Genomic DNA, 15,412 nt, shown 5'->3' with positions numbered 1-15,412 from the left:
TTTTTTACTACAGATATTTCCTACATTCTACATGAACAAAGTTTTCTTAAGAGTTAAATGACAATCACATAATTTCTAGATTTTCTGATAATACTGTTGGCAGAACAAAGTACCCCAGGAGATCAAACTGCTATTTAATTTTGAAGCCTGTATTCCCAAATTTGGTTAATGCAGAGAAATGTGTCGAGTCTTCTGGCCAAGTGTATACACATCAGTGACTAACAGCTCACAGAACTGTGTTTAAGTGAACTTACCACCTTAAAATGTATTTACTCATGACTATAATTTACGTGTTAAATTTATTGGAGTTTTGGTTCCAATGTGACATACAATGTAAAAAATCAATATAGATTTGAGAGCTTTATAGTGCCCCTGGCAAATATGAATAGCACTTGATGAAAAGTGAAGGTTTTCACAGCACCTACAGTGCCACTGCTTTGGAGTAATTAACACCACACACTTCGTAGATATTTATATCAATTCTTCACTAGCACACAGAACAGTCCTTTGTCAGAAATTCGGTACCAAGATGTCCTGCAAGGCTTTAGACACACTTTTATTATGAGCCCCTATTTTAAGGGATTTACAATTCTGACAGAAGCATTTCCCTATGGGATAAAAGTTAGTACGTGTGTTCTCAGAGCTGAAGGAATTTTGCTCTTGTAAAAATTGCTTAACATTTTTTTCCCCTAAGAAACAAGCAAATAAATAGTTTTGAGAGGTTTCTGCAACTGGTTCATTTACCTTTAGAAAAATAAATAGATGCATTTTATAATACAAAATTTGGCAGGCTCTTAATTTTTAATCTGGATGGTTGTATTTTGTGATTTAAAAATATTCTAATGTGAGCCTAAAAATTAACATTTAAAAGTGGTCTATGTATAAGCACTGCAACTGCATTTTCATAACATTTTAACAGATTAAGGGATAAACTCTGGTGAAGACAATGAAGGAACCTTATCAAATGTGCATTTCACATAGACTTACCGTAGATTGGAATTAAGCCGTGTTAACGAATCCTGCCTCATTTGCATGGCCAAAACCTAATCCTAATGAAACTGCACGGTAGATAACTAACATGTTTTCTTTAGGGTAACATTAGTTTGGTAATAAAATTGTACTGGGTACCAATTCTGAGTTACTGTGCCACAAATCATGCATCTTGTTTTTCTGTAGAAGAGTATCCCAGGTAGAATCAAGCTATGTTTATGAATTGAGAGCTTAATGCAAGTGTAGCCAAAACCAAATGCATCTGGCTTTCCTAGAGAGATATATTAGAGGATGGATTTGAGTTATGCTAATGAATCTGGATTTGTTAGCAGGGATCACATCTGATCCGTATGTAACACCGCAGGAGATTCATCAGCCACACTTTATTAAACTAAAAAAAACCACCCTTAAATCCAGAAATTAAAAGACTATAAATTACTACTCTTTTACTGTAATTACTGAAACAAACTAATATGATGCATTAAAATCCCACCCTAAAACCACACAGTACTTCAAAGAGGTGAAGCCCTTCTATGTATTGAAATCAAACACTATGAATGTTTAAGGACAGATCCTGAAAGTTTGGTGTGTGAGACTGTGAACACACTCACAGACACGTGTGTATCTATGACACTTTTTAAAGTGCCTGTGGATGCTAGAAGCAGAAGCCCACCATTAAGGCACATAATGGTTTCACATATTGAAGACTTCCTTAGAGGAAGAAACATCCTGTTGAGCATTTTTGCATGTATCTAAAACATACAAAGTTAATTCATAAAATCTCCTCTTTCTCTTCAGACATGGGCCCAGCTGGTGTTTAACTCTTGTGGCTGCTTCAGCTTGTGCTGGCCGAGGTCAGTCTCTTGGCTCAGGACAGACAAGTTTAATACACACTAGCAACACCCTTTGCCATTTTTGACGCACCACTGGAAAGCTCACACTCCAGAGACTGACAGGGGCTGCTGGCAAAATGCCTTTTTCTAGTCAATTTGCATGTGCAGTTGTGGGTTTCACACATAATAATTTGGGAGTGCGTAAATTTTTAAAGCATCATTCCAGACAATATTTGAAAACATGGCTTTACTTGATTATTAGTGGTCAGTACGCTACTGCCTTCAAGTTAACTACCAGCTTTTTAGGAAAATACTTCTTGGATAATCTAGCAAACACTTTTTATCAAGGAAGCCATTTTTTAAAAATATATAAAAGTGTTGTCTGACCAACTTAGTAAGAAAATGGAACAGGAAAAAATCACAGTTTCAAAGCATTTATTATTCACTGGCACATATTTAAAATAGTTAAAATGTATTTAAAATAGTTAAAAATGTATTTTGCTGGCAAGTTAGAAAAATAATGAGAAGACAGCAGAAAGTTTTCCAGCCTGCCCTAGAAAACAAATTAGCCAGCACAGCATCTGAAGTTCCCATTGCTTATTTTAAATACCAAACTATATCAGCATTCTCTTCTTAAAAAGAAATGGAGTGGTGCAGCATGTTGATTTGCATGGTGCATGGTGAGTGACTGTACTAAGTGGAGGGGCTTCTACCACATGCACAGGAAAGCAAAAAAAATTGAAGAAGCAGTCAGTTAGCACAGAGGTACAGGGAACCATATGCTGATTTTTTTTTCTTTACAGTTCAGCTGTCTAAATTTTCCGAGAAACAGCAACAAAACCATATCTAAGAAGTATTTGTCTAATGCACATATGTTTTTAACTGAGGATGAAAGAGGAAAATTAATACGTCAATTTTTATTTTTTATTCCAAAAATTATAAAAGAGAACACACCTTTGATGAGCCCCTTTTCTTGCAATGTTTTCAAGGAGGGTCTTCGAGAGATAAACTTCTTTAATCTGCTCTTAACTCGGTTTCTGTCATTTGAGTCAGAAGCACTGTAGTTCAATCTGAAAACTAAAAGAAAACAAAATAAAAAGCTTCAGTGAAATTTTATTTTATTTTTTAAGTAGTAATAGTTTGCTCAAATATTCTTGGAAAACAATGGCCCAAACCACCATAATAATCATGCAGTAGGTCAGGAGTGTAGCTGGTTGGATAGTACAGAGCATCTGATTAATACTTTTGTGAATAAACGTGATGAGTTCACTCTGCTGGTTAGTCACAAAGTTGTATTATTTATTGCCTATAAGTATTTGGATGGCTACCAGTTTACTCATGAAACGTTCTGGAATCCCACAAGTTTCACATGGATGATTTTTCAACTAAAAGTCCAGACTCGAAGTGCGCTATGCACTATTAGCTATATACTGCTCGCTATGAAAGAGGATGGATGGTTACACCACTAGTGAAGGACTGAGTTCTCTTGCCAAGATGGATTAAGCGTTATATATATATTTAATGCAGTTATAGAAAACATGGCTGCATGCCATGAAATGTGTGCAAGATGCATTAATTTATGGAAAGAAAAGTATTCCCGTCCTAATGATTATATTTTATTATATTTAGGCATTTACCAAACTGAGAAACATTTTGAGCTCAATTTATTCCTGCTCTGTGTCAAAAAAGACATAGAACCCAGCTGCAGAAAATCCCCTAGAGGAAATTTCAAAGGCATAAATTTAACTTCTTCTGTGCTGAGGTGCTTACAGGGCACCATCACAGCTAAGAAAATAGGCTGTGTTAGTAGCAAGGAGAAACTCAAGGCTGGATGCTCCAGAGGAAACTGAGACGCCATATGCTTCCCTGAAGAAGCAGATTTTTAGATTTGTGACAAACCACCTGAGCCTCAGCACCCTTGACTAGCTAACCTAGTCCTGGGCTCTCTTGCCCCAGTGCCAAGCAGGACAACGGGGTAGCCAGAGCTGTACGGCTTCCCTTGGCAAGGACCTCCATGCGAGAGAGGGGAGAATAGCTTCCCATTTTCTCTTGAAAATTAATTAATTAAAAATCCACCAAAGCTGAGTATTCTCCACAAGCTGATCTTGCGAGTGTTGATCCATTGTCTCTTCTGTTGAACTTCCAAGTAGTGTCCTTGATAATGCAGCTGCAGAGATACTCCTCCATCTCCCCTACCCAGAATGAATATCTCCTATAATGCAGTGATCTTTGTGTAGAGGATCCAGGGGAAGAGATTTTCAAAAAGCAAATTATGATCAAAATTATTGGGCTATTTTATAGCACGAAGTTTTGCATAAGGTATAAACAGAGCCAGAATGTTTAAAGGTGCACAATTATAAAACAATGGCAAGCTAAAATAACTGATTAAGCAACAGTAACAGCCCTGGAATATTGTGGTTTACATTACAAATCTGATTTTAACAGCCAAACTTATAAAATGGTTTACGCTTTGCTGTTGTCAAGGGAGAAAAACTTGCCAAATTGTTCATTTTAAGTAAATAGAACATAGCCAATTAAGGAAAGCAATATTTAAACACATGCTTATGATGATCAGAGCATAGTTTGCTTCTGATTTCACTACTGATTTTAACAGAAGAGTGCTCCATTTTCCCACAGCACTAAAATGACCCCACACATACTTCCACAAACTAGTAATCACACAGGACAAATAAAAGGACACTTTACTGGAAAATACACAGCTTGGTACAATAATCCATCACTTATGAAAAATAGAATTCACATTTTTTAATGGTAGCATTCTTGGAGTGATATATCATAGAATATAAAGATTAGCATTCAGTTGATGGCTGGTGCTTTTTTAACATTATAGTTGAGGACTTTTTGTTCAAAATTGAGCAATCCTTGGCAGGGACAAGCTAAAATTCCAAGTCACTTGGCTGTGCTATAAAAAGAACAACAAATGGATGTTTCTAATTCTGCATCTTAATGGTACTTTGAAACAGTGAAGTGAATTGTATTTAGTTTTGGGACTCTCTTGTTGCTTTGGGTTATTCTGTCCATATCAATTCACATGTAGGTTTGCTTTTTCCTGACTTCCAGTGTGAAGCTTCCCAGTTCCAAATGATGCAGGACTGAAAATATCTCTTAACTCAGTTAAGAGGCCTGCCACATTTCCCATTCTGCAGGACTCTGAAAAACTTTATGCCCACTTGAACTACATTCTTAGCTCTAATTATACGCCAAATTTGTTAAGATATTTTAACTGAAGTAAACATGATCACACTGTGAATGGTAGGGTGGAGGAATCTATGATTTGATAGCAGGGTAAAGATCCTCCTGCTTAGAAAGATGAATTAACCCAGATGGAAGTTTTATACCTAAAACAGGAATTATGGTGTTAAAAACATGTCTAGATATAGGAATAATTATTGTCATGGATGCTTTTGTATGTTATATGTTGTATTGTATAGCACATAGCTAAAAACAGCAGCAAAGCTAATTCTGATGATTTTCTTATTCTATTAAACATGTGAGTCACCAGAGGGAAACTCCAAACCTCCCAGAAATTCAAGGGTTTAGATAGCATGTTCCAAAACCAAGCTTAGCCAGAAATATTCATGTTGGGATCTCATTTACAAATAGCCTTTTTCTTGCCAAACCATTCTTCTCGCGATATCCCCACATTAAAATGACTTTGCTATTATATTTAGAAATAAAAAGAGCACCAAATGTTACTTCCAAGAGACAAAAACATATTCTGTTATAAAACTGAAAAAACATGATAAATATATATGTATATATATATACAAATATATATATATAGTAGTACCTTCCTTTAAAATTTTCAAGTTCTGTATTTGGCCATGAGTCTTCCCTGAAAGTGAGCTGGCAAACTTCAGACAACATAAAAAAAGTGTAAAGCAGTTCCACACAGAAGAAAGACAGGACACTTAAGGACCTAAGTACAAAATGATAGGAAATAAATCTACTGCTTGTTCTCAAATCCCCTGGCATAAACTACATAGGTGTGCCATTTGATTGATTGTACTGAATGAACTCATATCCTCAATTCTGAAGCTATTCACTTTGACAGAGCCACATAAGTGCCTCAAAATCAACATAGAACAGAAGCATAATTCCTGTCCCTTTACACAGACTCTTCACTTAAGTATTTTTTTATATCTTACTAATAACTTTTGAGACAGAAAAAGAAAACACGTTCTTGCTGGGCCAGGGCATTTTTACAGTACATGTAGGTAGGAACCCAACTGCAAGTTCAATATTATGCTAACTCTCCTGTTGGAAATAGGTACAGGACACTTCAACCCACCAGCAAAAAACATAATATGAGCATAGGCTGGCTTTCACATTTGGCTGGGAATTAGCTAGGACCCTTCAGATGTAAAACAAACAAATAAACAAACAAACCATTTCTGATTTCTTTGGTCACTTTATTAAGTGTTTATTTATTCCAGAGGTATTAATAGACAAATGAAAACAAAAAGCAAGTTATTTTCCTCAGGCAATTTGCTATCTGCTATAATATACCATATTTTATGGTATATTAAATCACAACAGCTTATCACATTTGTGAAGTGTCCTACAGAACAGGTACAAAAAGAAAATAGTATAAATAGAGCATTAGGCAATAAAAGAAATAATGTATTTGTGCCTCTTGGTGTTAAATACCATCGTAAGAAAACTGGCTGAATTAGGAAGGATAACTAGAGGCTAAATTCTCTGGAAAAAGAAAAAAAAAAAGGAAAAAAAAAAAAAAAAAGCACACCTAAATCAAGATAATAACTAACCTGTCTTTTGGGGAGCCCTATATAAATCCCCTGAATACTTATTCAACAGCAAAAAAATCCTAAAAATATATGCAGCTTTTACACAAGAACACAGGAGGAAGGAAGGAATTAATGCATTGCCCTATGCCTCACACCATTCTGCAAAAATAGCACCATCAGAGTCAATGAAAGTTTTGTGATGTACAGACAAAATGTGAGCCTGATTTGAATGCACTACATTGTCTGTATGATGCAGTGATAATAAAAATATTAAAGTATTTGCAAGGTGAAGTTGTGAAAGCCTTTCTCTATGATTTTGGCATGGGCACGACTAAAAGAACCAGGCGAGACTATAACCCTTTCAGGGCAAGGATCAAAATTTTAAAGAGATTACTTTCTGTGAATTTAGTAGAGAAAATAAAACACAAATCATGTACCTAGACAATATATTTCTAGCAGACTGTTTTTCCTGGGTGTGACATTCTAGGCAGAAAGTAAAATGTTTTAATATGTCCTAAACAGCAACATATTTCATTGGCAAGGTTTCCTAACTCCATGTAACATGATCTCACACTCCTTCCAACGACTTTTATTTCACTCTTAATTTACAAAACATTTATACTAAATCCCGAGGGTTTACCTATGATTAATTCCTGCCAGGTACAGTATATCTGAACACTTCTAACATGTGTTGAAAGCATTGGTTTTTGAAGAACTATCCATTAATGACTTTCTGAACTGTGACAATGGATATTGACAGTGCTTGTCAGACTAAAGCACTATTGATTGTCTCACATCATGTGTATAGCAAAACCAATTTCTCTCAAGTACCTCTTCCTAACTGAAATACATTATTATGGTGTCTGTCTGTTTATTATAACACCCAAAATTATTGTATGTAATTCATTTGGAAAGGACTCGTACAGATTGAAGAGCAGCAGTGGGAGTGGGTAAGGCATTAAGAAATTCAAATAGCTTCACATTAGTTTCTTCTCTTCCACTAGTCTTGTTCTCCAGATAAAAACAGAACAACTAGTCTGGACTGAGCACAGGTTTTTTTTTTTTTTTTTTTTTTTTTTTTAAACACTCTTGAGGACTTCAAAGCCTCAGGAAGTTCTTAGAAATAGAGATGACTTGTACCATAACAACACCCATGGTTACAATTTAATAACTCTTTTTACAAGGAATAATAAAAGGGACAAGCTTGATCATTCAAAATCCAGAATACACTGATCAAAAACCTAGATGCAACTATCTTAAAACACAAGAAAAGATCCATGGGTTTAGCTGTGATCTCACATATCTTGAACTAATGATTTTTAAAACATTTTACAGACTTATGTCCAGAGTCCTCATCAGCATCTTGCAGGACTGAATCAAAGCTGAGATGGCTGGATGGAGGTAGAAGTAAATAGGTCTCTTCAATTTTGGATAATGAAAGTGCCAGTCTAACAGGAGTAACATCACATGTGAAAAAAAATAATAAATAAAATAAAATAAAATAAAATAATAAAATAAAATAAAATAAAATAAAATAAAATAAAATAAAATAAAATAAAATAAAATAAAATAAAATAAAATAAAATACTTAATTCATTAATTAATTTCAAGGAATAGGAATGTTTAATTGCTAAGAATGTCTCATCCTTCCCAAGAAATACACAAGTAACATGCAGAGGCGTATGACTATGCCTACATTCCAGGAGACATTGTAACTTAAAAATATATAATGACTCATGACTTTAACTTTTATTGGACTTCATTGGAACTCAGAATTCAACGTCATTTTCATATTTTCTTGGCCTGCAGCTGAGGTAAAACTACTTGTAGTCCTTTAGGGGATGAGCAGCATGCATTATCATCTGTATAAGTGGTCAGTGTTTCAGCCAGCACCAAAGTTTTGATGCTGATAAAACCAAGTCACTGCCTCCTTCCTTTTCTTTGTGATCTTCTGAGATGGAGTCGATAAAGCCTGTTCACTAGGGATAATGAATTCACTACACCTACTTTATTGAGCTAAAGACTTTTGTCAGTCATCCTATTTTATTCCTTTGGGAAGTTCCCGGGCAGGTCTCACGAGTTATCCCCACACTATAATTATTGTATCTTTTTTGCAAAAGAGCAAAATGAGAGACAAAAGCATAGTTTGCTTGGAGGCATTACACAAATGACTGGTGGGGAAAATACAGAAATCAGGCGTTACCCCCAATCCCTATGTTTATGATAAGCTTTCAAATTACAGGTTTTGTGACTACAGAGCTTAGACTTGAGAACTGCAGCATCAGATGACAGACTGGGTATCACTGGCCAGGAGATGTTAGGAAGATTTTGTTTTCATGGGCACCAAAGGACCTGGGGTAATTCAAGTTTATGGTCTTAAAACAGATATTTGCCACAGCAACTATATCTGCATTTGCAAATGTTTATGAAGCATGCTCAGAAATAAACAATAGGAAAAGGAAAACAGTGATTATATAGTGCAAATAATTTTGCTGTAATATGACAGCCGAACAACTTAAGTGCTCAGTATTGTCATTACACTTTGTGAAATTTGTGTGCATTAGCAGTAAAGATTCAATAAAATGACTGTATAACTCATATTTTGCATCATGTGCTGATGCATATAAACTTTTAAAAAATTTTGTCTCTCACTAATAATAAATGGAAATAAATGAATAGTGTGTATAAAAATATCATTGCACACTTACATGGTGAAACAAAATGGCACTCCCCCTGCAGATTTTCTTAACGGCATTTGTAGCTAAATATTTAGAAAAGTAAGGTAATATGTCTGAGTATGTCTTGGATTTTTAAAGGAAGATCATACCAGACTAACTTGATATCATTCTTTAATAAATTTTTTTGTTGTTGTTGTTTTTTGTTTTAATAAAAGGGAAATGCAATAGGCCAAATCTATCTGAACTCCAGTTGTACATCTGATATGATGACAAATGGGAAACTATCAGTTAAACTAGAGAAGATGGAGAGAACTGAAACAGTAACTGTGAAGTGACTAAATAAGGTATTAAAATGAGCTTTGTTGAAAGAAGACCTACTGTATCAAAAGAAAGTTACCAGTGCAAGCCCTTAAATATTCTTGGAACCGATCTTTGTGTTTTCATTAATGACTTCAACATAAAAAGTGGGAGCATTCAAAAGTACTTGTTGGTGACTCACAGCTGGGAAGCATCATCAGCTCAGACACAAATCAGGACATGATACAAAATTTTAGTGACTTCGAGACTGGAAGCTGGAGAAACTGATTAGACCTAATACTACCAAATGCACTGTCACAGAGGGATTAATACAAAATATTTCTGCTACAAACCGAAAACTCGGCGGTTGGAAACATGAAAGTAAGTGAGATACCTGGGTGGATTAATTGGTCATAAGTTCACTGAGCTATTTATGAAAAGCAAGCATAAATAAAGCCAGGGGGAGAGGAGAAAGTACAAACTTGCTGCTCGAGGCATTGATGAACCTCTACATGGGTGCAACCTCAGAGACTGATGCGCACAAGCTGAATTCAAGGCAGACAAGGTGTAGGCAATGCTGTGGGAACCACCAGGAGAAGAGGCTGCTTAGCTCCTGGAAGTGGACAGGGATCTTGGCAAGCTTGGCCAGCTAGAAAACGACTGAGAAAGGCTGTGATTGTTCTCTCCAAATATGTTCGTGGGGGTAGGAAAAGGAGCAGGAGATGAGAACAGGACAGCAGGGAGGGAGAAGAGCTGTTTAAACTGAAGAACAATGTTGGCACAAGAATAAATGAGTATGAACTGGCCATAATATGAATTTCTAAAACACCCTTTCAAAGAAGCCATGGTAGCAAATAAAACTAAAAGAATTTAAGATGAAGTTTAATAAATTTATGAAAGAGGACACAGAACGTGGCACCTTGTGATAGGAGGGACTAGACTAGATCACCCAGGACATGCCAATCCTTTCTTTTCACATTTTTTTTTTTAGTATTGTCACAATATTAGAAATGCTATTATCCGCACTTACTTGAATATAAAAACCACAACACCAGAAATCAATGAGTTTGCTTTATTCATACAGTATGACCAGTTTATGTTCATCTAATGTAAAACATGTGGGACTTGGATGAAAGATGCTGCAACACACAAAATCAGGCTGCTGGGACTCTAGGAAGAGAGAGTACAGCATGTGTGGGGAGGGGAAAACGCTCTCGATGAGCCTGTACCAGGGATTAGGACTAGACACAGTCAGTTTGCACAGGGAGCACAGTTTGGTAGGAGCACAGACCACTATGGACATGTCTGGTCTTGAGCCTCCTTTGGTAGCCACTTTCTGTATCTCTTCAGGTAAAGAGTTATCTGGCCACAGAAAAATATGGGCAAAGGTCAGAAGGGCAAGGGAGAAGCCTTTTGTATTTGGTGTACTTCTTACCTTTCTCAGGAAAGGGAATTTGCTAATTTCCTAGGGAAATATTCAATAACTCAGGTGGTTATACATATAGGACTTGAATAGCAGCCCTGCACTTCACTACCTGATTTCCAGGGTTTTCAGCCATAGAATCTCATCCAACTCATATAAAATGCAATAGTTTCAGAGAAAAAGAAAAAAAAAAAAGTAGTATTTGGTAGTATTTGATTTGTTTGATTTAATGACTATTGAAGTCGACATACATGCTATCAAAATATTATTTAAACAGACTTCCTAAAAGAAAACAAACATGCAATTAAAGGTTGAGGAAGATAGAGCAAGGAACTAGAGATTATTTCCAGATCAAGTTGAACCAGTAATTTACAACAACCAATGCATTTTCAACTTTTTTTTTTTTTTTTTTTGAATACAAAGTTCTGTTTGTTTTCTTCTCTTGTGGAATATATCAGTAACTTTCAAGTCTTTAAGCTTACCTCCCGACTGAGTTAGTACAAATAAAAAAAAAAAAAATAAACAAACACTTTTCAACCTTTTGCACATAATGTGAATAGTCATAATTTGCATTAAATTGCTCAGACAAAAGGACAAGTATGTTACAGAGTTCCTTTCTTTACAAGGAGCACCAGAGAGACTGTTATGCCAAAAGAAAACCCTTCTGAGTGGCTGGGTACTGCCAGACATGTGTGCACTTTTAACTTAAAAACCTACATATAATTCTGCCTTATGCTTTGGAAAACAAACTAATTATCTGTAGAGAACAAGGGAGACTTGGCATTGCTGTATTTATACCACCCTTGTTAAGATTTGTACAGATGATTCATATATTTAAATTTAGAAATGAACTTGGATACCTTGTTGTATCTTTTTTTTTTTCAGATCTGATCTTATAGGATCTTTCCAGAAAGAGATACCAAAGAATTTCCATTTTATTGAGACTCTTATCAATTTTATTTCATACTTCTACATTTTAAAGAATAAATATTTTTAAATTTAATTGTATTCCCACTGAACTCAGCCTTTAATTATATTCATAACCATATATTTTTGATCCACGATGAACTTCTATTGCTTCTCACGCAATAAAGGATAGAGATAACTTACAGTGTATAGGGTATGAAAACCAACATGTTAAAATTGTTTATTTCCAATGAAGGTGGGAGCAACAGTCATTTCTACATTTGCTGTTTCAAACCTCAAGTTCCAGTATACTTTTTTTCTTCTAATAAAGCAAGTTTAGTATTTTCCATTGACTGTAGATGTGATATTTTATGAAGGAGAAAGGCACACATATTATCTTTAAAGTAATCAAAGAATATCTAGTCAAGGATCTGAAATCCATTTGCTGTACTCTGTTTATACATGCACTCTACTTTATCAAATTATCTCTACCTCAATTAAATCATTAGAGTAAGTATAGCAGAACAAAGGATCAACCACGAGCTCATTTTTTAAAACAAAAGAATTCAATGAATATAAGAATCTTTTTTATTTCTTACCTTAAGTGAAAGTACTGGTAGGAATCTCCTACATCTATATGAACATAAATGTAAAGCTCGGACAGAGTGAACTTCACTGCCATTAACTTCATTTTATGTATCCAGATGTATTATTTCTATGTATTAAAACACAACTGATTTTCAAAATTTTCAGCAGCTACAGCTCCTTGCTTTGGCTTACAGGCTAGTGTCAGAGCTGCACAGGGAGGTGATGGGAAAGATCCTCCATTAGAGGAGCTTTATGATCTGCATAAAAACAAAGGCATGTGTGACTGGGAGCCCAGAAATGAAAATCTCCTACACTGTTCCTGCAATGGGTTTGCTACAGCAGGTAGCTGGGACCCCATGTCTGCCTGACCCTTGTGTAGGTGATCAGAGAAGAGAACTCCAGAGATGCTGCAGGGCATCCAGTGACATTTAGTACTTCATCCAGTCTTCAGAACAGCTGCACTGGAACATTTGTCTGGGCAGGCACATGATTGCTATATATCACAATCTTTTCCTGAAATAAAATCAGGCCAGTCATCACAACAACTTTGAGACACTTCGATCAACTACATGTGGGGTTTGCATGGGTGCACTGACCCTTGCTTTGACCAGCCACGGTTAAAACTCAGACAAAATGTTGAAAAGATACACTAAAAGACTGTTTTAGCTTTAAAATTAATGTTCCAGCTGACAAACTGCACAGGGACTTAACCTACTTTAGAACATATTTAATAGCATAATTTAGTCTCTAAAAAGAAAAGCAAAATAACTAATGATGGACAAATTTAGAGGTCGAATCTAGTTCAGATAAACATTCAAAAGTTCAGATGTTTAACCAAACCTTATCTTGTCCATGAAAAGCCTCAACCAAAGAGCTCTATCAAATGTAAGTAAAGTACAGAAGATTGTGGAAACTTCTCCTTACAGAAGGAAAATGCTATTATCAGGAACCAGCACCTTATAGTGGCACTCACGTGGTAAGCAGTTAAGCATCAAAGCAAAAGCAAAACATTTTCAGAAAACTGTTTCATGGAAATAGTAATATTTGGATGAAATCCAACACAGAGAAAAGAAAATAATATTAAGGGAAAAGATAATACAAATGCAATTAGACTATCAACTAATAAAACTTAATCTGTGCTTGATAGATGAAACCTTCCAAGCTTAGAATGAATAAGGAAACTGGAGATCAGAGGACTCTGCCTTTTGAAGTCTTGCTGTCCAGATCCTGTGGACCATTATCTAGCTGAATTTTTTAAAGGCATTATGAATATTCTGTCATGGAATAAGAAAACTTTATTACTGTAATGACCTGTAACTTGAGCAGCAAAGATGAATTCCAAGTACACAACTGTTTGAAAAAGGTAAATTCTGCTAACTTAGTTTTCTGGACTAATACTTGCCAAATAAAAGAACATGTTCAAATGTTTCTTGTTTTCAAAGAAAATTTTCACTTGCTAGCCATTAATAACATAAAGTATCACTCTAATGGACCCTCTCCATCCTCACATTCACCAGTTTCAAATGGATTTTTAAAAAAATTTATCAGCTGAGAGGAGACCATTGCTGTGTCTTGCCTGGCACTGTTTCTCATGCAGCACACCATGTCTACTACAGTATCCCAAAGGAAAGTAAAATTTTGACAAATAACACAGCCAAACAATGGTGCTTTGGTATCCTTTCATTTTCTTTCCCTTCCCTCATGTCATCACTTTGACTCCTCTTTACTTAAGCCTGTCCTTCACCTTTTTATGTCTCTCTACCCCAAGCCACTTTGGCAGTTTAACAGACAAATTTACTTTTCTCATTATTGAACCCCAAATTCAAACTATCAGATGCCTAAAATATGAAATCTAGCAGGAAGATTTTTTTAAGCAAAACTAAAATTCTCAGTTCAGAAATGACTAATGTGTAACTTACATTGTTATAACAATAAATGAAGTATCCCTCTGTGCAATTGTCCCTTAATTCCAGTACTACCCTTGATCATCATTCTCAATGATCTTCACATACCACTGTAAAACAACTAAATATTACAGTATTTTTATTTTTTTCCATTATTTTTTAGTGCTGTCTTCTGATTTTCATTCAGATACATGTGAACTGAAATACCTTCATATGAAGAGAGAAAGCAGAAGCATTATAGCAACTTAAAATCATCATAGTTAATTTTACATGGACAAGAAAGACAAATATACATATATTTCCACACACAAAAAAATACACAAAACATATTTTTGAAGGAGCAAAACTTCTTAAGTTGTTGGAAACCATCACAATGAGACAGATTTTGATTTAAATAAATGTATCCACAGCCCAGTTAAAGGACTGTCAAAGAGTGACCTCTCGGGTGAATCCTATACTACTTAATTTTGAGCCAACTTTCTGGCCCTTCCAGATAGCTTTTCCCGAGACAAAACCTGACTGATGTTCAGCAGCCAGTTTCCTCCAGAGACTCCTCCCAGAAGGTATTATGGACAAGGCAGTACCACAGTTGTTTCCCTCTGCCCTATTCTGCCCTTTACCACCTGTCCCAGAAGACATTTTACCACCAAGTGCGATATTAAACATCTGCATATCAAACTCAACATTTTAAAAGCACCAGGCTGGTTGGATGCATATAATCATTAGTTTGTATCAGACACACACGTTACAGACATCAGGCATCACCAGGCATCACAGGGCGACCAGAGAAGATGTGAGGGAAAGCTTTATCTGATAAGGACACATCCAATCTGTCCTAGAAGAAGCTAGTATGGAGAGATGTGGATGCAAGTCGCATGTCCCTGTGCTCTGAATGAAGCAGTTTATTAGAGACACCCAACAAGCTAAAGGTTAACTGACTCTGAGCTACATTTTTCTATATCAAAGTCTACTAAATGGCAATTTATCAGATCTTCATCTGCCTGCTTTTCTTTTCTGCCTTCCA

The 15,412-nt window shown here is 35.6% G+C and overlaps 1 protein-coding gene across 4 annotated transcripts in view; it reads right to left on the bottom strand.

Moving 5' to 3' along the window:
• ARHGAP15 (Rho GTPase activating protein 15) overlaps nt 1-15,412 on the bottom strand; it is a 333,280-nt gene that overhangs the window by 134,896 nt on the left and 182,972 nt on the right. For all 4 annotated transcript variants that reach the window (XM_084523841.1, XM_084523843.1, XM_084523842.1 and 1 more), the window contains one exon: nt 2,778-2,900. In XM_084523841.1, coding sequence (XP_084379967.1) covers nt 2,778-2,900 — 123 coding nt within the window. The remainder of the gene's footprint in view (nt 1-2,777; nt 2,901-15,412) is intronic.

This window comes from Aythya ferina (assembly GCF_964211825.1).
Source record: "Aythya ferina genome assembly, chromosome: 6".
In the NCBI taxonomy this organism is placed as follows: Eukaryota; Metazoa; Chordata; class Aves; order Anseriformes; family Anatidae; genus Aythya; species Aythya ferina.
This window is presented reverse-complemented; position numbering and strand designations above follow the sequence as displayed.